Source organism: Asterias amurensis, chromosome 12, assembly GCF_032118995.1.
Source record: "Asterias amurensis chromosome 12, ASM3211899v1".
Lineage (NCBI taxonomy): Eukaryota > Metazoa > Echinodermata > Asteroidea > Forcipulatida > Asteriidae > Asterias > Asterias amurensis.
The window spans coordinates 6,772,878-6,799,580 of NC_092659.1; the positions used below are offsets into that span (position 1 = coordinate 6,772,878).

A 26,703-nucleotide genomic window follows, 5' to 3' on the forward strand; every position below is an offset into this window, starting at 1 on the left:
TAATTTTTATTCGGCTTCGCCTCTTGAACATAAAATGCGACCAGGATCATCCAAAGAGTCGTAGTTTTAACAGTTACATTTGATGTATTTGGTATACAGTTAACAGGCACTCATGTTCATCAGACGCGCAAGTCTTCTAGAAACTGAAAACTAATCATTTGAGACCATCTTACCTAACTGATCCAGTATAGATAACTCTAGAATGAAGTATGCATTCTCGACAATATTATTTTTATAATCATCCAAGGTCGCCCAGACTTCGTTCCCTTCTGATGAAGCAGTAAGAGGTGCTGTCCCTCCCCTCCTTTCCCAAATAATACGAGTCTGGTCAACCAGTCGACCGTTTCCAACCGTTAGAGTAGCTACGTTGATGTTGATTTTGACGGTTTGGATGAAAACTGCAGTTCCCGGAGGTGCAGTGATCAACCAGATGCATTTGATGATATTAGGATATGAAGCTGGATCATTTGGAGATACAACCAGCTGATGGGTTTGATCTTGTTGTAGATAAAGGGCGTGACTCCCACATGATGGGGCTAGAAACATAAATAAAAACTGTCAAATGTGGGCTCCCTGGCCGTTTTTTATGATTCTGTTTTCCGAAAGCAAATCCGGCGCTTACGGAATCAAGGAATTCCGCGCTTACGTCAAGCGTATTGCACGGGTTCACGAAATGTTTGCATGTACATGTGCGTACTTCACATTTTAGGCATTTGATTACAAAGCTAGCGCACAAAATTCGATGCTTGCACAGTAAGCGCAGAGCAGGTGGTCACCAGCCCAGAATATTTCGGTAAGCAGAACCATGAAATTGGACCCACTCATTCCGAGAATCTGCTGTGATGCAGGAATGGGGTTGTCATCACTGTGACATAAATTACAAATGAAAGGTCAGCAGCGATTCCATAAATTAATGGAAGATATAGCTTGCCAGCCTACGCCGGAGACTGGTCTTGCCCACAAACCAGTCAAAGGGGGCGCGCTCTGGCGAGTTACAACTGAGCGTTGTACACTTTCCAATATCGAGCACTATCGTCTTGATGCAAGAGGTTGGGCAACGCACAGAAAATGAACAATGTCCATTATAGAGTATAATGGAGATAAATGGATAGGCCAGCGGCGGTCTCTTGCCAGAACCTGCGTATAAACGCCCTTCGAGCTAGGTAGAATGTTGCACACGGTGCACATGTGTGCTTAGGTGCGGGTGACTTACGTGTTACTACTTATGACCCTTAAACTCACCTAGGACATGCACCGTTTTCAGGATGATTCGGTTTCAATTCAGTTGCACATTTTTGTGTTTTTGTATTTGATGTTTGCCCCAAGTTGTTTAAGGACCACAGTGGAAATAAGCTGTTTTCACCTTTTTGGGGCTATCGTTGGCTACAAACCAGTGTAATTGTTATGTTGTTTTGTTTTTGTTTTTTATGTACGCTTGATTTAATGCCGATTAAAATAATACACACGAAAACAACCCTTCTCTTAATAATTTCTCAGATGTCGATAACACAATGGGGATCAATCGGCACTTTGCAGCACACAAGGTATAACGGCTAGTGACCCACTAGATTGTTCCCCTGTCTGTATCTGATAAGAGAGGGTTGGTAATTTACCATTTGGCCCTTTTACATCCGGGTAGTATTTAAAACATCAGATGGATAAAACTGTTAAAACACCACTCACCACAGCCAATTTCATCCCGCAGATCGTCACATTGATTGTAGTTGTCACAAATGATGGTTGAAGAGAAACACTGCTCATAAGAACCTTGGTTACACGCAAACTCCTTGGGTTGGCACATATCTATGGTTTGGATTAAGGACAATGTGGTTAATGGGTACACAGTGCCCTCGGATTGGCGCTTTGGGCTATAGAAAAGAACTTGTCTTCGAATGAATAATGTTGGAGAGGTGTTAAAAGTAAAATGCCGACTACCCAAGGCAGTTTAACGTCAGTTAATAAGGACCCTTAACTTTATGACATAAGTAATTTAACGTAAACACAACCATAAGTGAAATGGATTTTTCGAGCTTTTGTGGCAAAGCTCGGAAAAAACATGAAGCAACCCCGTGCGTGTGTTCATAAACACACAACTTTCAGACGCTTAAATTATGGTTAATAACAAACCATGAATATTTTTGTAAACCGTGTTTTGTAAAGATTTCTTCCAACGACTGTTTGCTGGGCTTGCAAAAAGTCGACCAAGCTTACTGATACGCTGTGCTCAGCTGCGCTGGTCCTGAACAACTATGAAAATAACCTTTCCTACCTCTAGCAAATCATTTTAACCCATTTGAAACATCATACTATTCACGTTTTAAAAAACATTACATGACAAAAAAAATTAAGCCCTAAAACACTCATAAAACGCCTTTTAAACCGAACCCAAACGTAATTTTACGTTAAAAAAATCCCTGTCAAATGGCTAGCTAGGCCGTAGGTTTTACTTTGACTGCCCTTACCACTGCACCCTATCTCATCAGAATAGTCATCGCAGTTGGGCAGACCATCACATCTCGTATTGTTCGATATACACTGAATGCCAGTGTCGCATTGAAACTCATCTTCGCTGCACGTGACTGTCACAAGAAATAAAATAATATAATGATGTTTTTTCCCATCGGAATTATTACAGTCATCTGCCTTATATATTTTCCTGGCCAACTTAAAGATACTGGACATTATTATACACATATTGACTGGAACGTCTATTCCCCCGAGGGACTTTGAGTGACCTCTTCTTCTGGTCACTCACAGGCCCGAGGGGGAATAGACCTACACTAGTTACCGAATTATGCCAGTCAATATGTGTTTTATAACACAGCTCGGTCTTACATGTGAAATAAGAACAAAAATCTGGAAAAGAAAGGAAGTTTTGTAGTTGCTCTTCACGGTTCAAGTCTAGAGAGGGCGCTGTAACCGGGCACTATTTTCAAAAACTAGTGCCCGCTCGGGAACTAGTTCCCGGAAAACACGCGCGCGCGATCACTAGACTATATTAGTTCATCCCACGTGACCGTGTTTCAGCCAACCAGATCACAGAACAAGCAAGAGGTGTGTTATAATAGTTATTGTCAAAGACCAGTCTTCTCACTTGGTGTATCTCAACATATGCATAAAATAACAAATCTGTGAAAATTTGAGCTCAATTGGTCGTCGAAGTTGCGCGATAATAATGAAAGAAAAAACACCCTTGTCACACGAAGTTGTGTGCTTTCAGGTGCTTGATTTCGAGACCTCAAATTCTAAATCTGAGGTTTCGAAATCAAATTCGTGGAGAATTACTTCCTTCTCGAAAACTACGTTACTTCAGAGGGAACCGTTTCTCGCAATGTTTTATACAATCAACAGCTCCCCAATACTCATTACCAAGTAAGGTTTTATGCTAATAATTGTTTTGAGTAAGTACCAATAGTGTCCACTGCCTTTAAAAAAAGAATCCATTCACATTAAAACCCCGCCGTCGATTTCACAAAATATTTCCTAACTTAAGACTAATCTTAGGACATGGGCGAGTAACAACCCTGCACTGTGGCATGCAGACCTTAAGATTAATACTAAGTTAAGACGAGTCGAGATGAGACGAGTCCTAACTATTTGTCATTCAATTCCATTGAATCAGCATTTAACAGTCAAAATGGGTAATAAAATGTCGTAACAGCCAGCAGCAAGAGCAGCAGTTGCTGCCTCATACCCGAGAGATATAAAACAAATACCAAAGTAATTTCTTGTTTGCGTAATTAGTGTTTTTTTTTATCCCATAATGTTGTAAATGTTTACTCTTTTGACGGTGTCTGTATATGTCGGTCGTGGTGTAAATTTTAACAACCCATTTGTTTTTTTTGGGGGGGGGGGTATAAACATTTGCAAAAATGGTGCAAAGGACTGTGTGGTTGATGACCATATCTATAGGGGGAATTGGGGGGCAAGCAAATGTTACTGAAATGGGGAGAGAAAAACGAGATGTTTGGTGGACCTGTAATAAAACCTAAGGGTTTGGTTCGATACAAAACTGTTCTTACCACTCTCGTTTAATGCCGTGACACGTAGATTAAACACAGGCTGTTCCAGCTGGTTCCCAAAGATAGCGTTGCCAAAGATCACCCATATAGCATCATTTTTCACTACTCTTTTCCTGTGAACACTTGAGCCGACGCCAAATGGTTGAAAGATGACGTAATAGGGACGGGGACCTCCCATTACTGCCTCGTAGAAGGTAACCTTTGATAAAGAGACCACGAGCATAGACCCATTTATTACGTTATTGTAAGATCGTAGTAGCATCCGGCTAGAGGGAGGTGCTTTGAACTGCCAAACGCAAAGGTACGATGTAACGTCTGGGCTCTGAATGCTGACCTCTTGGTTGATCTCGAGGTCAAAGTTCGGCTGTCCGCAATAATCTGTTGAAGAATGAAATCAGCAGAATGGTGGTGATTCATTAAAGCCACTGTATGGGCACGTTTAGCAATTACTCAAAATGTATATTAGCAAACAAAAAACTGGGTTATGAACGAAGGAAAGCTGTTGATATCTTTAAAAACTGTGATGTAGACGGCCGCCATGATCACTCGCTTGACCTTTTCATGCCGTGCGATTCCGCCTCGAGACGTTTTGAAGTCGTCACAATTTCGTTGGTAGTCGTTGCCTGAGTGGATGACCAGAACATTGTTAAGAGTGGGAACGCCAAACTTGACTAATTATACGACCCGCACACACACAGGTTTTGGTGTCGGACGCTGGGTCACGTAATCGTTGCCGCAACCAACCGTCAACCGCCGTTCCTTGCCGCCAGCTAAATCCGCTTCCAGCCGTCTAATCTCGGGCCTTGTTGCCAAGCTCCATCGGGTTTCCCCCTTTTTGCCGTCACTTTGCCGCTGACGTTTTGGGATTTTCAAGTTCGTCACCTTCCGTTGGGTCATTGCCGATACTACTATGTAAGCCAACCTTAAACCCATTAGCAGTGTTGTAACCAAGTCATTTTTTTCTCTAGTCAAGTCAAGTCACAAGTCAAACTTTTGCAAGTCAAGTCAGGTCACAAGCCACATAATGTCCCGAATTAGACTTCACGAAGGAGGACAAAGAGCTCTGACCACTGCCCGCTGCCAATGAGTCCTGAGAAATCAGTATAGCTGAAAGAATTTAAAAAAATAACACAACCAAAAACGAATAAGAAACAATTCATGCGAAAAAGAAAAAAAACAAACATTTATTTAAGTCATTAGCATATCCAGAGTGTTATGAATGAAAGTCGTCTGTTTATACTAAATAAATACTATTTCTTCATTAACTTCGTAGGACAATTACAACGGTTGCACATGTACTGCATTTGTTTCGTGAGAAAAAACAAAAATGACTTTTTCGGATGTGTTTTCAGGTGACGAACGAAGTTGGAAGTGGTTGCAGGTCCGTCAACCACTTCTATTTCACATGTCTTACAAACAGCGACCCTTTTTTGAGGGAGCATTCGTAATTTCTGAACCCAAACGTAAAAACTTTTGGTGTAGAAGACGACATTCTTTTAGCTGCGGAGTACCGCTGTGAAACGAACTTTCCACGCATCGTACGGCTGAGCTGAATGCCCGACGTCCGCCGTGTGTACACACGATCGAATAGATTCCCAACTCCATGGCACAGTGCATGCTGGGAGCATGGTGATGTAGGGAGAATTTAAATAATGAAGTGTACAATGTTTTTACAGTAAAATATATCAGGACGAAAACGCTTTAAAAAGGACAATTGACCTTACTAAATATAATGTGCTACATATTGGCCTATTTAGGTCAATTGTATTTATTTTTCATTATAATTTGAGATAATTTGTGTAAATATGTGCAAATTCTTAATACATTACGCAAGCTTGTACAGCCTCTTTTACAGCCGTCTGTAGCTACTATTGCACAAGCGTAACGATACACACCTACATAGCTTTCCTAAACGGATTGTATGGAAGAATATTTTTTTCTATGCGCAAACTAGTGCATGTACAGCTGTACACAGATATTGTATGCATGTACATACGTCCATAGGCGCGCGATGTGGTAAACATCGAGATAGCAGCGTCATTGTCGCCGAAGACTTTATTATTTTAAGAATTGATTACGACTGATAATTTATTGTCAAAAAATCAAATTTATTCAATATTCAAGTCACTTCTCAACTCTCAAGTCATTTTTGCGCAAGTCAAGTCAAGTCACAAGTCATTAATGCTCAAGTCAAGTGAAGTCACAAGTCATTTTTGTCCAAGTCAAGTCAAGTCGCAAGGCAACACAATTGGTGACTCGAGTCCAAGTCAGCGACTCGAGTCAACAAGACTGGCCATGGGACCCTTTCTGTACAGAAAAAAAAAGTTCAAAGATTTACAAATAACTTACAGGGTTTACAGAAGGTATAGTGGTGAAAGACTTCTCTATAAATATTATTCCATGAAATGCTATACTTTTTAGAAAACAGTAAAACAATATCAATTATCGATATCGAGAATTACGGATTTAGTTTAAACACATGTCATGACGCGGCGAAACGTGCGGATACAAGGGTGGGTTTTCCCGTTATTTTCTCTCGACTCCGATGACCGATTGAGCTTAAATTTTCACAGGTTTTTTTTTATTGTATCTCGAAGTTGTGATACACGAAATGTGGGCCTTGGACATTACTGTTTACCGAAAGGGTCCAATATGTGGCTTTAAGGCACCGTTTTCAACTAGCGTCGATCATGACATTATTTTGGGTAATATCTTGAGGCTGGCTGACATAGTAGCGGCAAAGACCAGATGTTTTGGGTGAAAAAAAATCTAAAAAGGAAACAAAATTAGCTAGTTGAGTTAAATCCCCGCGTTGGTTGAGCTCACACAAAATTTGTGGGCTAAACATTGCCGAACAAATATACAAACTAAGAAAACAATTTTTTACCGCAATTCCTTTCGTCAGAGTAATCCATGTTGCAATGAACTTGACCATCACAGACTGCGCTTGGGTTAAGGCAAACTTTCAAGCTGTCTTCCTGCTGGCAAATAAGTTCGTCTCCACAATCTGTTTCAAAGATAAAATAATGTGAAATATGGGAATAATAAAGTCGTAATTTACTCGTATTGGCCCAATAATAATAGCCACATTTGAACTAATTTGTGTAAACGTCAGCAATACGTTCAGTCGAGACGCCATGGTGTGACAGGACCTTTAAGGCAAACAAAAATCTGGTTCTCAATACAAAATGGTCGCAGCCGGTACCTGTCACTTCAGCATCTTGCAAACTCGCAAACTCGGCACCTTGCAACCTCGGCACCAACAAACTCTGCACCTAGTAATATCACCCGACGAAAACCATGCACACAAAATACAAATATTAATTGCTGAGATTGTCCTTTGAGATTAAACTAAACTTGTCCCCACCTAGACTTGTGGACAAGTCGTTAATGGTCCCACGCGATAAGATAGTCGAGTGTGGCGGTGCTCCCCCGAGATCACTGCTCTCGCGCGAACTGCTGATGCCCGATTTCTACGCCTCATAGAAATCGGGGAGCCAGCAGTGCGCGCAGTTCGAGCAGTGATCTCACGAGAGCACCGCCACAACTCGACTATCTCACTTCGTGGGACCATTAACGACTTGTCCACAAGTCTAGTCCCCACCTTGTCCCCACTGTGATACGCCTGCAGCCGGCAAGTACGTCATCGTGTCATCCACCGGGGACCGCTCGCGAGCTGGGACTGTGGTGGCTGAGTATCAGTTGATGGCACGTACCCATTTGGTACTAAGTTACGGATACATTAGACATACCTGTCTCGCTAATCAGTGAAAATTGTGTGTGCTTTAGCTACTTCTGGTGCTTAAGCAGCTCTTTGAGATTGAGCCCAGGCCTGGTGTAATGTAAATTTATTCAGAAAGATGCAATATTTTTAAAGGCAAAGTTTAAGGATACGTTGGACATACCTGCCTCGTTGGTCAACGACAATCTAGCTCGAAAACTGTAACTGCCATTGACTTGAATTTCCCTCTTGAAGAGCGTCAAACGCAATCTAGGCATCTTTTTTCCTGCTTCAATGATCAAACGTTTGTAGGTGTCCTCCCGCACGACCAACGTGGGATACACGTCATCAGTTGTAAACAACTCAACTACTAGCTCCAGATCTGGATGGTCGTTTCGAAGTTCAAGAATGTCTATGGACGTCAGGGAACCATTATCCTTGATGGTGAAATTCAGTTCCAATGTTGCTGATGTGCAGTTGGCTGGTGGCTGGTCTATTTCATCTGAGGATACCACGACGGCTTGGGTTCTATTGATGCTGACGTCTCGTGAGACGACAGTCGGACACAGTTGGGCTAAAGTGGTAAAACAAATTAAATACAAAACTCAATGGGCACCGTTCAAGACCTAGGCCACAATTCATAGCACAACAACTGGCGAAACACCGAAAAGTATTGCTTAGCAGAATCTGGTTACCAGCCCAAATTATTCCAAGGTTGCATTGGCTGGTGCCCGACTAAATTTTTGCTGAGCTAACGTACGTTGTAACGCAGAGGAGACGTTTTTGGCTTGACTTTTCCCGTTAGCATGGCAATCTCTGGAAGGTGCTTCCAGCTTTATAACTTCCCATACAGTGCAGACAGTTCAAAATGCTTATTTATGTATTAAGAGTCAGTTCAGGTAAATAATTGACATAGTTGCTCACGGTCAAAAAATGATTTTTTTAATACTTTGTTGGTGGAAGGGCCTTGGGGTGCCAGTAAACAAAATTTCATTTTCAATTCTATTACGGCTCATTTTGTTTTTTGGCCATTTTAGGCCGATTTTGGGGTCTAAAAAACTGGTTTTTAGCTCATACTTACAACTCCACCCCACCAAAATGCAACATTATTTCAAAAAACCTTTTATATCACTACAAAGTATCATCCTTGGCCTTCCTTGAGAAAACAAATTATTGCTTTAAATATCACCCTTGAGCTATTTTTGCATCATGCATTACAGTATGTTTTTAGAACTTGCAAAATCGACATTTTTACCCTGTTTTTGGACCCCAAAATGTCAACTGTTGTATCCTGTTGTGACAGTACTGCCTCAAAACTAGACTTTTTTCCCCAAAACGTGAAAAATTCCTTTTTAAGGGTCTTTTCACATAATATCGACATACGTGTCCACGGTAAAAAAAAAAAAGGAATTTTTTTTTATACTTTGTAGATGGTAGGGACTTGGGGTCCAAATAAACAACATTTACATTTCAAATCATAATATAACACGTTGCCATGGTAACAGTTCATTTGTGTTTAGGCTACTTTAGGCCGATATTGGGGTATGAAAAACTGTTTTTTTAGTTAATATTTACAACTCCACCCCACCAAAAAAACAAAAATATTTCATAAAACCTTTTATATCACTACAAAGTATCATCCTTGGCTTTACTTAAGACAAAAAAATATTGCTATAAATTTCACCCTTGTGCTATTTTAAGAACGTGCATTAGAGTATGTTTTTAGAACTTGCAAAATCAACATTTTTACCAGATTTTTTGCCCTCAAAATTTCATTTTATCAGGGGTCTCAGAATATTTTCCTTTCGGTTTTGATCAGGGCCAAAATTTGTCTTTTTATTTCTGGTAAGAAAAACTCGGGCAATTGTATCCTTATGTAACAGAACTGTCTCAAAAATAGACCCTTTTCCCCGAAAACATAGAGAAATGCATTTTGAAATATTTGCTTCAATTTGAATTTATAACATTAAGAAGTTAGTAATAATTCCATCAATCTGGCAGCTTTTCATAAGCACTCTGTAGGCTTAGTGCATTACCAAACATTGATCAGGACTTGTTGATGACCTAAATCTTATAATTTGCCCCGCCCCGGCCCCACCCCGGCCCCACCCCGGCCCCACCCCGGCCCCACCCCGGCCCCACCCCGGCCCCACCCCGGCCCCACCCCGGCCCCACCCCGGCCCCACCCCGGCCCCACCCCGGCCCCACCCCGGCCCCACCCCGGCCCCACCCCGGCCCCAACCCGGCCCCACCCCGGCCCCACCCCGGCCCCGGCCCAATCATATTTCTTGACATTGCATAAAATAAAAAAATGTTTTGTGAACAGCGCCTCTTTTTTGAAAGTCACATTTTTTAATTCCCCTTGCACATCAAGAAAGTTTGTACTGTCTTAATGTTTTATTGGTTCTCAGAATATTTCCCTTTTTGTTGTGATTGGGCTATCATTATGGTTTGCATGTCTGCTGGGGAGAAACACTTTGGTTTATTGTATTCTGTTGTGACACTTCTGCCTCAAACATGGTAATTTTTCCAAAAACAATAAAAATGCATTTTGAAGTTATCCCTTAGTTTGAATTGATAAAAAACAAAAACGAGCATGCTTGTTAAATAAGTATGGCACTGTTTCCATGCTCTTTAAGTAACAAATACAAAGTTTATAACCATACTTTGCCACTGAGAGTTCTTGTTTTGTCATGACTACTTTACCTAGTTGTACAGGTATGATTCACATTACAAGAAGAGAAGTAGTGCGATGAGCATTCTTTACTATTCTTGTCTATACATGGCCTTATAACAGTCTTCTTGGTCCCCTGCCCGCTACCAAACTAAACATTTTCATCCCTATCAGAACAAAGAGGCTCTAAAAGTGAGCAAGTACTGTATCCAAAGTATCTAAATGGCCATTCACCTGCTTTGCCCTTCTGTAAGCAGTTCCCCCATCTATGGTGGGGTTCCTTTCAATTGTACTGTTGCAAACAATAAAAGAGTTGGTTTATTTAACGTGATAAACAATTCAGCAGGTAATGTTTGACAATGTTTTTTGTTGATCGTTCTCAGAGACATATATAATAATTATGAATTAGTAAGATAGTGAATGGAAAAAATAATACAACTAGCCTGAATAGACTTTTGTCACTGCAAATGCATCTTACTTATTTATGTTGAGCAGGTGCAAGTATTTACAACTTCTTTCAATGTTGTTTCATTAAAGGAACACGTTGCCTTGGATCGGTCGAGTTGGTCTTTGAAAAGCGTTTGTAAATGTTTATTACAAAATGCATATGATTAGAAAGATATTTCAAAAGTAGAACATAATGATCCACCAAGTATCACTCAAAAACATCTTTCTAACCATGCATTTTATAACAAACGGTTACAAACGCATTTCAAAGACCAACTTGACCGATCCCAGGCTACGTGTTCCTTTTAAATGATCTCTTACGCTCATCTTGTAAATCGTTAGTATCATTGTTCTTAATAAGATCTTGGCAAACTTTTCCAACACTTTTAAGCGGGCTTTTTAATTTCCCACATTTGTGTTGGACATGATTGGATGCTCCAAACCATCTGCCTCAAGCACAGAAACTACATTGTTTATGATCTCTATCTCTATGAAAAGTTTTACATTTGGTAGCAGGCAGGGACCAAGGAGAGTAGGCCCTGTATTAAAGACAACTTGTAAAGAATGCTCATCGCACTCTACTTGCAATGGGAATCATACCTGTACAATAGGTAAAGTAGCCAAATCAAGAACTCTCAGTGGCAAAGCATTGGTTATGGTTTGGTTGGATACCATTATGTTTAAATAAAAACTTTGTATTCATTACTCAAAGGACATAGAAACAGTGCCAGATTTTTAACAAGCATGCATTGTTTTTGTAAAAATTACTATACTTAAAGGAACACGTTGCCTTGGATCGGACGAGTTGGTCAAAACAAAAGCCCTGTAACCGTTTTTTATATAATGCATATGGTTGGAAAGATGTTTTAAAAGTAGCATACAATGATCCACACAAGTTTGCCTCGAAATTGCGTGGTTTTCCTTCTACTGTGCGAACTATCACCGTCGGCCATTTATGGGAGTCAAAATTTTGACCCCCATAAATGGCCGACGTGTTAGTCGATGAGGTAAAAGGAAAACCACGCAATTTCGAGGCATGTTTGTGTGGATCATTGTATTCTACTTTTACAACATCTTCCTACCCATATGCATACTATAAAAAACGGTTACAAACGTTTTTCAAAGACCAACTCGACCGATCCAAGGCAACGTGTTCCTTTAAGCTATGATCAGTCAGAACAGGATACAATAAACACAGTGTTTCTACCCAGAAGACATGAAAACACCAATAACAACCGAAAGGGAACACTTTCAAAAAAAGAGGCGCTATTCACAAAACATTGTTTTATGCAATGTCAAGAAATATGATTGGGGCTGGGCCGGGCAAATTGTAAAATTAAGGTCATCAACAGTTCCTAATCAATGTTGGGTAATCCACTAGTGCTTAGGAAAAGCTGCAAGATTGATAGAATTATTACTTTTTAATGTTAGAAATTCAATATGAAGAAAAAACAATTCAAAATGCATTTTTCTGTTTGGGGAAAAAAGTCTATTTTTGAGACAGTACTGTTATACATCAGGATACACTTGCCCAAGTTTTTCTTACCAGAAATAAAAAAGACAAATTTTGGCCCTGATCAAAACCTGAAAGGAAAATATTCTAAGACCCCTGAAAAAAATGAAATTTTGAGGGCAAAAAATATGGTAAAAATGTTGATTTTGCAAGTTCTAAAAACATACTCTAATGCACGTTCTAAAAACAGCAAAAGGGTGAAATTTATAGCAATATTTTTTTGTCTCAAGTAAAGCCAAGGATGATACTTTGTAGTGATGTAAAAGGTTTTATGAAATATTTTTGTTTTTTGGTGGGGTGGAGTTGTAAATATGAGCTAAAAACCAGTTTTTTAGACCCCAAAATCGGCCTAAAATGGCCAAAAAAACAAAATGAGCCGTAACCATGGCAACGGGCTATATATAGAATTGAAAATGCAATTTTGTTTACTGGCACCCCAAGGCCCTTCCACCAACAAAGTATAAAACAAAATTCATTTTTTGACCGTGAGCAACTATGTCAATTATTTACCTGAACTGACACGTCTCATCCGAAGGACAAAGCATAAAAAACAAAGTCATTGCCAATAAGGATACAAGTGTCACAAGACCAGGACTCGAACCCACACCTCCTTGAAACACCTTAACTTTAGTTCGGTGCGCGGTCGCTCGGCCACGACACGCTGACCGAGAAGATCGAACAGGTACGGAACCCCTAAACGGACTGGTAAACACAAACTATGAAAGGTAAAAGTAAAAATAAATAAAAATAAATACCTCGAAGATAACATTTCATCACTTGAAACATAATATGCTCGTTCCCCGAAATGTTATTTTGTCCCAAATTACATTCTGAGTGAACGAAATAGGATTTCGAGGTCACGAATTAAGATTTTGAAGAATGAAATAAGATTTCGAGGGAACTCTTACAATGTTTTACCTCTCCTTTTGGGATTCCGACAACAGGCAATGCCTATAATAATTGTTTAATACCTGACGTCTCTCCAAACATTTCGTTTGTTATCTGCAGAGTTGCAGAGTTTTGAATACTACTTACCGGAGCTCATGCACCTGCCCAATATGAATGCACAAGCCCCAAGAATGAGACGTAACTGGACGCCTCCCATGTCACTTATTATGTGTACGTCATCAACTTTGATCTGTAAATTAAAGCAGTGTGTAGATTCATCATCAGAACAAAACAGAATTATTCTAACGATTACAATGTTGCAAAGTAATTACAATTTATACTACAAACTGCAACTCAAATTGATGTCAGTATACGAGTGATTTTGTTTTTGCAAGTAAAGTCTAAACAATCAAAAAACGGCTCGTGGATGAAAAGTAAGGCCGTGTCCGAAACGGCGACAAGGGCTACAGCTACGGCTAGATACACCCGTCTGCCTATTCTTCAACATTAGCAGACGCCCTGATCTAGCCAAAGCTGTAGCCGAAGTCACCGTTTGGACACGGCCGTAACACATTAGATGGATTGCACAATATGGCGTTATAGACCTTAAACACAATCCATGACGTAATTTCAGTAGGGCGCCCTCACCTAGAGGTCAAATGGAGGTCGTTCACTGGCCAATACTGGTTCACTGCGCCGCGCGTACAAATCTGCGCGTCTCGATTGTTTCATCGCCGTTTTTCCTCTAAGATGGCGGCTGGATGACGTCAATGCATAAGGTCTATTGACCGCCATCTTTGATGACAACCAACAGAAACGTGCACTTGTGTATGAGCTGCGCACGACTTTCAGCAAATTCACGCGAGCACGTTTCATCAATGATGGCGGCCATGCCAATGCAAGTGGTATATTATTAGGATATAATGAAAGAAAGAAAATATAAAATTATTGTTCAAGTGCTTTCATATGCCGAAGACCTTTCGCAAAACTTTAGCAAAAACAAAAAAAGCCCTCTCTCTGCATGTTATTTCATACAAAGTCTATAACATCAGCAGCTCCCAACAAGTGCGCCCTTTACCAAGTAAGTTTTAATTGACATTAAAGTTAATGGCATTACCTGTTCGTGTGATGGAGAGGCCTTCATTACAGTGTGTTATTAGCGAATGAGGTAATGCGGAGCGGCGCTTTTCTAATTTCATTGTGTTTAGTAAAATGACCTTGCACTAGCTACCGTTCTATAGCAGGCGGTTGACAGGTAACACCCTTTCCACCATAATGTTGTATAGGTATTCCACGCAAAGAGCACAAAGTTTTGTGTATTATGGTTTTGCCCCTGTTGTACTCTTTTTGTTAGCCACTGGACCGCCCAGCCGCTTGAAGGAACACGTTGCCTTGGATCGGACGAGTTGAAAAAGCGTTTGTAACCGTTTTTTATAAATTGCATATGGTTGGAAAGATGTTTGAAAAGTAGAATACAATGATCCACACAAGTTTGCCTCGAAATTGCGCGGTTTTCCTTTTACTGTGCGAAAAACACGGTCGGCCATTTATGGGAGTCAAAATTTTGACTCCCATAATAGGCCGACCGTGTTACACTGCAAATTTGTTGGTCAAAAAATGTGTTTGGTAAATGCATTACTAATTAGTTGGTTACAAATAATGGCAGTTGGTAAAACAAAATCGTTGCCCAACATGCTTGGGCAGAGTTGACCAAAATGTTGGTTAACTGGATGGGTCAATTGAGAATAATCGTAGTTGGGCAAAGATTTGCCCGAGAAGTTGGTCAAAATTATCCAATAACCAATAGTGTTGGGCACAAAGCTTCTGGCTGTTGGGCAAAGCTCCCGGGATTCTCAAGTGTTTTGCCCCGAGACTGTCACACATTTATTATCACATTAACCAATAGTGTTGGGCACAAAACTTCGGTCAGTGTTGGGCAAAGTTCCCGGGATTCACATCACGAGTGCGCGTCTTGGACACGTCTTCCTGATATTGCATAACATCCATGTGCACACACGCACACACACGCACTCCACGCAAGCATCATGACAATTGGCGACGAGGAAGTTGGCAAGATTCTGTTACATTGGGGGATGAAACCTTTAACTGTTACATAATATGATCTAGAGTTACTTGTGTTGCATTGTGTGGTATTGCATTGTGCTGTGAATCTTCAGATGTTGAATTTATGCTGAATACATTTAATTGCCAACTCCAACATATTGTTTATTTGCAGCTTATTATTAGCACATAATTGGTTTTATACCCAACAATTGAGTAAGGGAGCAACCAATAAATAATCCGTCATTGCTACTTTTATTGGGTAACAAACTTTGCCCAACACGGTTGCCCAACGTTGGTTCAAATATCAACTGACTACATTATTTGGTAACATTTTATCCAACAAGTTGGGTAACAAACTTTGCCCAACACGGTTGGTTCAACGGATTTGACCAACTTGTTGTGTAAAACTGTTTACCCAACTATAAGATACAGTTTATTGCCCAAACTGTTGGTTAAACTGATTTGACCAACTTGTTGTGTAAAACTGTTTACCCAACTATAAGATACAGTTTATTGCCCAAACTGTTGGTTAAACTGATCTGACCAACTTGTTGTGTAAAACTGTTTACCCAACTATAGGATACAGTTTATTGCCCAAACTGTTGGTTAAACTGATTTGACCAACTTGTTGTGTAAAACTGTTTATCCAACTATAAGATACAGTTTATTGCCCAAACTGTTGGTTAAACTGATTTGACCAACTTGTTGTGTAAAACTGTTTACCCAACTATAGGATACAGTTTATTGCCCAAACTGTTGGTTAAACTGATTTGACCAACTTGTTTCGTTAAACTGTCTACCCAACTATTGGATATAGTTTTTGCCCAACCACTGTTGGTTAAGATATGCCCAATAATGTAGTCAGTTGATATTTGAACCAACGTTGGGCACAAAAGTTGGGCAAATTTTGAACAACGAGATTTGCAGTGTATAACAATGAGCTTATGATTAAGTGGGTCATTGTTAAACCTCAAAAGTGCAACAGCCTGGCTCAATTTATCTTTTGTAAACCATTAAGTCATTTCAGTTAGTGACAAGAGTTATAATTCAAGTTTCAAAATAGTCAACGCTACTCATTTAGGTGCAATTTATTTGTGTCCTTTTCGGTACTATATTAAAGACAGTGGACACTAATGTCAAAGCATGCTTAGTCTTCTCACTTGGTGTATCTCAACATATCCATAAAATAACCAACCTGTGAACATTTGAGCTCAATCCGGTCATCGAAGTTGCGAGATATTAATGAAAGAAAAAAACACCCTTGTCACACGAAGTTGTGTGCTTTCAGATGCTTGATTTCGAGACATCAAATTCTAAACTTGAGGTCTCGAAATCAAATTCGTGGAAAATTACTTCTTTCTCGAAAACTAAGTCACTTCAGAGGGAGCCGTTTCTTGCAATATTTTGTACCATCAACCTTTCCCCATTACTCGTTATTAAGCAAGGTTTTATGCTAAGAATTTCTTTGAGTAATTACCGATAGTGTCCACTGCCTTTAAGGCCGGTTTATAGTCGGTCGCGCGATGGTCGCGCGACGGAAACCTTGCGCGCAATCCTAAGACTGAGGCCTAAAATCCGTGTCTTTTTATGATCGCGCGTCTAGATTTCTGACACCCGACCATCGCGCGACCGCCTTTAAGCGTTCAGAAGTAACGAGTCCCCAGAGAACAATAGGCGCCTCTCGTTAACGGCTGTCGGTAAATTTTTATGGTTATTGGTTTGTAGGAGGTTATAAGGAATACATCAATAGCTTTTCAAAGCTTTTATACGGAGCAATGCTCAAACTGTTAATTGCTAAGGCATTAATTAGTTTTCGACAATATCATCATGATAAAAGACAATTTCATTTTGTTTGTTACAAATGAGCATTTTGTGGGCCATAGCATAATTATTATAAACTATAAATTATTTTCATCATCATTGGTGTGTACATTTTACAAGTCATCTGTGTATAGGGGGAATTAATAATGATCTATTATTGATTGCTATAGATAGACTTGACTTTTGACTATTCAGACAGTTTCATTTTGATGTTGTTTCTCCAAACACAAGCTTGGTGAAACTTGTTCATCCCGCATTTAGTAAAGTGTATCGCTTTAAAGCCATTGGACCCTTTCGGTACAGAAAAAAAAAGGGTCACAGATTTACAAATAACTTACAGGGTTTACAGAAGGTAGGGGTGAAATACTTCTCTTGAAATATTATTCCATGAAATGCTTTACTTTTTGAGAAAACAGTAAACAATATCAATTCTCGTTAACGAGAATTACTGTTTACCGAAAGGGTCCAATGGCTTTAAAGGAACACGTTGCCTTGAATTGGTCGAGTTGGTCTTTGAAATGCGTTTGTAACCGTTTTTTATTATAAAATGCATATGGGTAGAAAGATGTTGTAAAAGTAGAATACAATGATTCACACAAACATGCCTCAAAATTGCACGGTTTTCCTTTTACCTCGTCGACTACTAGACATTTTTGAGATTTTGTTGAAGTCATTTTTACTGCGGCTCGTAATTGACTTTACATAAAGTGTTTGTATTATGATGTTTTGACAATTACTGGTACTTATAAAAGTAAAGTAAAATTGTGCATTTGCCATCTGTTATAAATAAAATTACTTCGCTATATAAACGAAGCTTTGTTGACGTTTTTGTATGACTGTTGCTTGTGTGTAATGGGCGACTTTATTTATAGCCATTGGACCTTTTCGGTACAAAAAAAAAAAAAAAAGTTCACAGATTTACAAATAATTTACAGGGTTTTCAGAAGGTAATGTTGAAAGACTTCTCTTCAAATATTAGTCCATGAAATGCTTTACTTTTTGAGAAAACGGTAAAACAATATAAATTCTCGTTAGCGAGAATTACGGGTTTGTTATAAACACATGTCATGACACGGCGAAACGCGCGAACACAGGAGTGGGTTTTCCCGTTATTTTCTCCCGACTCCGATGTCCGATTGAGCCTAAACTTTCACAGATTTGTTATTTGATATAGAAGTTGCGATACACGAAGTGTGGGCCTTGGACAATACTGTTTACCGAAAGGGTCCAATGGCTTTAAGAGATACGAAAAACAGTGAACTGCATTGTGGCTTCAAGCAGTGAATTGCAAATTAGTTTACCCCTCTCTAATTCCAAGAAGGTTTTTTCATTTTTATTTTTTACTTTACTTACAACACAATTGCATTATTATAATTGTGTTGTTTGGTTTATTTCAGAAATAAAAACCTCAAAGCCATAAGAGTTGTATGTTTACAATACTATAGGTTTTCTCGGTCAAATTCGGCAAATGAGCAGTCAATTTCATTTTGATGCGTTCAAATTAAAGCTGTTTTGCCTCTCCGGTTGTTACTGCGTTTCAAATTCAGAATTCGGCCGTTCAATTTCGTTTTGAGTCGAGTCAAATTCCCTTCGCACTATGTTCAATTTAGCGTATCGTCATTCTTTTTCATGACACACACGCCTCAAGAAGCGTCTGTGAATTTGAATGCTGTTTTGATGAATTGTTAAAGGGACACACCGGCTCACCGTGTACGCAATTTAGGGCTGTAGAACCATAAACAATGTTTTTATAGATGGTTGCTGTAAAATAAATCATCAAAATGTCACGTAATTAGCGAAAAATGATTAAAAAACCCAAAAGCGGTAAAAGGCCAGCGTAAACGTGTTTCCAGCCGTTGCAACTGTCAAGTCTTCGTGACATCGTCGCACAATATTGCAAGTAGACTGGTGCTTTGTTTATAGCAACGTTTTACTACGACGCAGCATAAGGATCCAGTCTATCCATAAAGTATAAACAACCAGCATATACGGATCAGGCAAATCTTTCGACGATGGAGGTAGTCGTGCTTCGACGTACATCCAAAGATCGTCACGAAGAACACAAAAAAACTAACCCAGAATATGATGGGACAGTGACAAGTAAATAAAGCATTCCTGGCACCAACTTCCTGGTGAACTTGTGGCTGGTGGCCGACTAAATTTTTGAATAGTAAAGAAATTTTGTGACCAGTATTTTCTGCTAAACAGATGAAACTGAGGGGCCCTGTTATTCACAGTGATGAAACATTTTAGAATCTCGGGGGGGGGGGGGGGGGTGAGGGTTGGGGGTGGGGGTGGGGGGGGGAGGGAATCGTGAGGGATTCAAAAGCGTCCTTGTGAGAATGTATTTTGAAATGTAAGCGTAGCTGCAAATCTTGAAACGTAAGCCTAGCTTGACTCGGGATTGAAAGCGTCCTTTTTTATTTTAGCGTAACAAACCTAAATGATGTATATGGATTGTATGGATATGGAGTAGCTGCGTAGCTTGGAACGTAACCATATCTTTTGGAACGTAAGCATATCTTGGAACGTAAGCATAGTTGGGTATCTTGGAACGTAAACGTAGCTGCGTATGGATCGTAAGCATAGCTGAGAAGCTGTGTAGCTTAGAACGTAATCTTATCTTTTGGAACGTAAGCATATCTTGGAACGTAAGCGTAGCTGGGTATCTTGGAACGTAAACGTAGCTGCGTATGGAACGTAAGCGTAACTTGACTCAGGATTGAAAGCGTACCTTTTGTATATATAGCGTAACTTGAGAAGGAACGTAAGCAAAACTTTGAATGTAAGCGTAGCTTGGAACGTCATATTTTGGAAGGTATAAGCGTAGCTGGATATCTTGGAACGTAAACGTAGCTGCATATGGAACGTAAGCGTAGCTTGACTCGGGCTTGAAAAACGTACCTTTTTATATTATAGCGTAACTTGAAGGAACGTAAGCGTAGCTGAGTAGCTGCGTAGCTTGGAACGTAACCAAATAAAACCTCAACAATCTCAAAAAATAACACTTCATTCACAGAATTAAAAAATATTTTTTTGACAAAATTATGCCTTGAGGGAATTTTTTTATCATATTTTTTTCAACCTTTTATACAAAATTATTTTTCACCTGTTCTTTTTTCGATCGGGGGTTCCGGTTTTTTTAATCCTTTTTTTCTTCTTCATAAAACATTTTTTAAGCTACTCACACAATAACACTGTCAATATAACAAAATGCGGTATTCCTACGTTTTGAAAACTCCTAGCAAAAAGAAATTAGGAGCCATGAAACAAGCCAGAGTATAATATTGGAACGTTGCGATCATAAGAAATAACGGATTTGACACGAGGTGTACCGACTGACAAACCCACGATGACAAACATGTACTCTGATGTCTGGCTCCCAACCCCTCCCAAGCTCACGGCGAGACCCGCAAGCTGGGAGTTCATAGCGCCCGGGATTACACCTCCAGCCCCCCACGAGACACGGCATGTGCGGTACGTGATATGCCCCGAGGCTTACGTTCCGATTGCTCCACGCTGTGGGGCCATAATAACAAGCTTCCGTTACACGGACTCTTTGAATGCGAATCTTACGTTAGATTTTTCACCATGATTTACATTTTGTAGCGATATTTTGAATACATGATCTTTTTCGTCAATTACTCGTTTATAATTTTGTAAAAAAAAGATTTAAATTTGGTTTGGTAAGTTACTTTTAGACGGCTGGAAGTAAAACTAGCCCGGAAGGTCACGTGATTGTTTGTACCACTTTTTGGTTAGAACAATCACGCGACCTTCGTTTTTGGTTTAAAATGCTCAAAAACGGCCAAATTTGATAATTTTTTTAAGGACTGTTCTTCTTCATTCCTGGAAACCCGTTGAATACATTTCTTAGTCTATTTTGTAGCCCAAATAGCCCAATTCGGCCGGTGTGTCCCTTTAAATTGAATGATTATTTCTGTTAAATCGAATAACAACAGGTTCATATTTAACTTTTTTTTTTTTTTTTTTGATTTGGTTATTTTCTAAATTTACAGCTTAAAATTGTCATTATGGTCGGTAAATTGCTCTCGAAACAGGATTTAAAAGCAACAAATTTTTGTTTTACCATTTTTTCCTCCAAATCGTGAAAAATATGCTGTAGATTTTACGACTCAATCTAATTTTGCTATGCTAACTTTTTTCAAAATGGATAAATCACACGTATTTATTGCATTATATCACACTCGTTGTCGTGTTTTAGTTTCAAGGGATACAACAATCTATCCCTTCCACTTTTCAGCTTGATTTGAGCACCAAAGGATAAACAAATATATCCCCTCCTCTTTTTGGCTAAGTTTGTGCACCCGATATTGACTTTGTTCTCCCAAAGGTATTTTATGGAGAAAAACAGTATAGTTTTAAAGCCATTATACACTTTCGGTAAACAGTATTGTCCAAGTCCCACACTTCGTGTATCACAACTTATATATAAAATAACAATCCTGTGGAAATTTAGGCTCAATCGGACATCGGAGTCGGGAGAAAATAACGGGAAAACCCACTCCTGTTTTCGCGCGTTTCGCTGTGTCATGACATGTGTTTTTAACAAATCCGTAATTCTCGTTAACGAGAATTTATATTGTTTTACCGTTTTCTCAAAAAGTAAAGCATTTCATGGACTAATATTTCAAGAGAAGTCTTTCACCATTACCTTTTGTAAACCCTGTAAATTATTTGTAAATCTGTGAACTTTTTTTTTTTTCTGTACCGAAATGGTCCAATGGCTTTAACATTTTGAAAACATCTTCAAGAAAAGTTGCTATATATTACCAAAAACAGTACAAAACTACAAATTGTTTATTTAATTGTGAACCTGTTTATATTTGGTTACTTGTCAAGTATCTTAAAATATTCATTATGGTCTGAGAATTGCTCTCGAAACAGGATTTTAAAGCAATAAGTTTTTGTTTTACCATTTTATCCTCCAAATCGTGAAAAACATGATGTAGATTTTACGAATCAATCTAATTTTGCTATGCTAACGTTTTAACCCTTTAGTCCCTGCACCGCCCGAGCTTGCTGAAATCCAATTTCTCAAGATTCTTGCAGTAAATTACTGGAATCGTAGTTCAAATTTTAAAAGATAGCCATGGCTTAATGTGTATGCACAATTTTTAACCCTTTCGGTAATAGTACAAGTTCTCATGGGAACAATAAATGCCTCTCGTTAAACGGCTACAGTAATTTTTATGGCGAATATTTTTGTGCACGGATAAAATGAACACAACAGCTTTTCGAGGCTTTTGTCTGGCTCAATTCTCATATATTCTCAATTCTCAAATATCATCATAAATGATGAACAGTTTCCTGTTTACTAATGAGCGTTTCATTTTTCGTAAGAGCTAAATTATTTCATCATCATTAGCTTCGACAAGTCAACTGTGAAGGGAGTATTAATAACGATCTATAACAACTAGATATATTAACAAATGCGTAGACCTATACTAATGACTATGGAGTTTTCATTTGATGTTCCTTTTTTTCTACAAACACAAGCTAGCGAGGTTTCCTCGTACCGCATACAGTGTATCGCTATATGCGGCTGAGCGGTACAGTGGCTAAATGGTTAAAAATAGATAAATTCCACTTATTTGTTACAATATATCGCACATTTTGCCGTGTTTGAGTTTCAAGGGACAAATAAATCTACCCCTCCTACTTTTTGGTTGGTTTTGAGCAGCAAAGGATAAACAAATCTATCCCTTTCACTTTTCAGCTTGATTTGAGCACCAAAGGATAAACAAATCTAACCCTCCTTTTTCTTGCTAAGTTTGTGCACCCGATACTGAGTTTGTTCTCCCAAAAATATTTTATGGAGAAAAACAGCATAATTTCAACACTTTGAAAACATCTTTAAGAAAATTTGCTATATATTACTAAAAGGGCAAAAAATAAAAAATCATAGTTAATTGTGAACCTGTTTAACGTAAAAGTACATTTGACTAGTCTTAAAACGAAATCGAATGACCCTTTTCAGATAGCATTCAATTTCGTGCCAAATAGAATAGGCTGGTGGTTAAATTGGCTGCTCATTTTCCGAAATTGACCGAGAAAACCTATAATTCAGAAGATTTTAATGACATAAAATTATACAATAGCTAGAGAATGTTTTTTGTTTTATTGATCTCCTCTGTTAATGTTGCAATGATGCCTTATTAGTGTCATATTTTAGGGTTTCAATGTTATTGAATAGGCAAGAAGGTGATCTGATGTTTTTTTTTTTTCTTTTTCTTTTTAGAATAATTGGCTCATTCGGAGTCGGTGCGGTCAGCATCGATTTTTTTTTCTTTTTTCTTTTTATCAGGGAAGTTATGTGTGTTTTAAAAGCCGTGGACACTTTTGGTAAATGTCAAAGACTAGCCTTCACAGTTGGTGTATCTCAACATATGCATAAAATAACAAACCTGTGAAAATTTGAGCTCAATCGGTCATCGAACTTGAGAGATAATAATAAAAGGAAAAAAAAAAACACTTGTCACACGAAGTTGTGTGCGTTTTTAAAAGGTTGATTTCGAGACCTCAAGTTCTAAACCTGATCGGTCTCGAAATTAAATTCGTTGAAATTACTTCTTTCTCGAAAACTATGGCACTTCAGGGGGAGCCGTTCCTCACGATATTTTATACCATCAACCTCTCCCCATTACTCTTCACAAAGAAAGGTTTTATGCCAATAAATATTTTGAGTAATTACCAATAGTGTCCACTGCCTTTAAAGACACTGCTTTCAATTGGTTTGGCAATAACCAGTATAATCACTTGGTGTATCTCAACACACAATAACAAACCTGGGAAAATTTGAACTGATCAATTATTGGTCGTCGAAGTTGTGAGACAATAATGGAAGAAAAAAACACCCTTCACACGAAGTTGTGTGCTTTCAGATGCTCGATTTCGAGCGCACTTTGGCTAGAGGGTTCGAAATCAATTCAAACATTAAAGCCATTGGACACTTTCTGAACAGAAAAAAAATTAAAAGTTCACAGATTTACAAATAACTTACAGGGTTTACAGAAGGTAATGGTGAAAGACTTCCCTTGAAATATTATTCCATGAAATGTTTTACTTTATGAGAAAACATTAAGAGTCAGTTCAGGTAAATAATTGACATAGTTGCTCACGGTCAAAAAATGAATTTTTTGTATACTTTGTGGGTGGAAGGGCCTTGGGGTGCAAGTAAACAAAATTGCATTTTCAATTCCATATATAGCCCGTTGCCATGGTTACGGCTCATTTTGTTTTTTTGGCCATTTTAGGCCGATTTTGGGGTCTGAAAAACTGGATTTTAGCTCAAATTTACAACTCCACCCCACCAAAATGCAAAATTATTTCAAAAAACCTTTTATATCACTACAAAGTATCATCCTTGGCCTTCCTTGAGAAAAAAAAATATTGCTTTAAATATCACCCTTGTGCTATTTTTGCATCATGCATTACAGTATGTTTTTAGAACTTGCAAAATCGACATTTTTACCCTATTTCTGGACCCCAAAATGTCAACTTGCCAGGGGTCTCAGAAAATTCTCCTTTCGGCTGTGATTAGGGCAAACATTGGTCTTTCCATATCTGGTGTCAAAAACTTGGGCAATTGTATCCTGTTGTGACAGTACTGCCTCAAAACTAGACTTTTTTCCCCAAAACGTGAAAAAATGCCTTTTAAGGGTCTTTTCACATAGTATCGATAAACGTGTCCACGGTAAAAAATAAGGAACATTTTTCTTATACTTTGTGGATGGTAGGGACCTGGGGTCCAAATAAACAGCGTTTACATTTCAAATCATAATATAACACGTTGCCATGATAGCAGTTTAATTGTTTTTAGGCCACCTTAGGCCGATTTGGGGGTCTGAAAAACTGTTTTTTAGTTAATATTTACAACTCCACCCCACCAAAAAACAAGCATATTTATGAAACCTTTTCCATCACTACAATTTATCATCTTTGGCTTTACTTGAGACAAAAAATTACTGCTATAAATTTCACCCTTGTGGTGTTTTAAGATCGTGCATTAGAGTATGTTTTTAGAACTTGCAAAATCAACATTTTTACCATATTTTTTGCACTCAAAATTTCATTTTTGCAGGGGTCTCAGAATATTTTCCTTTTGGTTTTGATCAGGGCCAAAACTTGTCTTTATATTTCTTTTAAGAAAAACCCGGGCAATTGCATCCTGATGCAACAGAACTGTTTCAAAAATAAACCCTTTTCCCCGAAAACATAGAGAAATGCATTTTGAAATATTTGCTTCATTTTGAATTTATAACATTAAGAAGTTAGTAATAATTCCATCAATCTGGCAGCTTTTCATAAGCACTCTGTAGGCTTAGTGCATTACCAAACATTGATCAGGACTTGTTAATGACCTAAATCTTAGAATTTGCCCCGGCCCCACCCCGGCCCCGGCCCAATCATATTTCTTGACATTGCATAACAAAAATAAAAAAGTTTTGTGAACAGCGCCTCTTTTTTGAAAGTCACATTTTTTAATTTCCCTGGCACATCAAGAAAGTTTGTACTGTCTTAATTTATTATTGGTCCTCAGAATATTTCCCCTTTGGTTGTGATTGGGCTATCATTATGGTTTGCATGTCTGCTGGGGAGAAACACTTTGGTTTATTGTATTCTATTGTGACACTACTGCCTCAAACATGGTAATTTTTCCAAAAACAATAAAAATGCATTTTGAAGTTATCCCTTAGTTTGAATTGATAAAAAAACAAAAACGAGCATGCTTGTTAAAAAAAATATGGCACTGTTTCCATGTTCTTTAAGTAACATATAAAAAGTTTATAACCATGCTTTGCCACTGAGAGTTCTTGTTTTGTCATGACTACTTTACCTAGTTGTACAGGTATGATTCACATTGCAAGAAGAGAAGTAGTGCGATGAGCATTCTTTACTATTCTTGTGTATACATTTGTACATGGCCTTTTAACAGTCTTCTTGGTCCCCTGCTCGCTACCAAACTAAACATTTTCATCCCTATCAGAACAAAGAGGCTCTAAAAGTGAGCAAGTACTGTGTCCAAATTCACCTGCGTTGGCCTTCTCTAAGCAGTTCCCCCAACCATGGTGGGGTTCCCTTTCAGTTGTACTGTTGCAAACAATAAAAGAGTTCAGCAGGTAATGTTTGACAATGTTTTTTGTTGATCGTTCTCAGAGACATATATGCTAATTATGAACTAGTAAGATAGTGAATGGAAAAAATAATCAAACTAGCCCGAATAAACTTTTGTCACTGCAAATGCATCTTACTTATTTATGTTGAGCAGGTGCAAGTATTTACAACTTCTATCCGTGTTGTTTCATTAAAGGAACACACGTTGCCTTGGATCGGTCGAGTTGGTATTTGAAAAGTGTTTGTAAACGTTTATTACAAAATGCATATGATTAGAAAGATCTTTTAAAAGTAGAATATAATGATCCAGACAAATATCACTCAAAAACATCTTTCTAGCCATGCATTTTATAACAAGCGGTTACAAACGCATTTCAAAGACCAACTTGACCGATCCCTGGCAACGTGTTCCTTT

General features: G+C 38.6%; 1 protein-coding gene across 3 annotated transcripts in view; it reads right to left on the reverse strand.

The window, feature by feature from the left end:
* LOC139945177 (uncharacterized) overlaps positions 1 to 26,703 on the reverse strand; it is a 162,591-nt gene that overhangs the window by 37,827 nt on the left and 98,061 nt on the right. For 2 of the 3 annotated variants that reach the window (XM_071942465.1, XM_071942464.1), the window contains exons 2-8: positions 13,413 to 13,515; positions 7,928 to 8,317; positions 6,910 to 7,029; positions 4,023 to 4,400; positions 2,463 to 2,579; positions 1,684 to 1,803; positions 174 to 536 (exon numbers count right to left, since the gene is read on the reverse strand). In XM_071942465.1, coding sequence (XP_071798566.1) covers positions 174 to 536; positions 1,684 to 1,803; positions 2,463 to 2,579; positions 4,023 to 4,400; positions 6,910 to 7,029; positions 7,928 to 8,317; positions 13,413 to 13,482 — 1,558 coding nt within the window. In that variant the 5' untranslated portion in view covers positions 13,483 to 13,515. The remainder of the gene's footprint in view (positions 1 to 173; positions 537 to 1,683; positions 1,804 to 2,462; positions 2,580 to 4,022; positions 4,401 to 6,909; positions 7,030 to 7,927; positions 8,318 to 13,412; positions 13,516 to 26,703) is intronic. The other variant, XM_071942466.1, reaches the window with a different exon arrangement.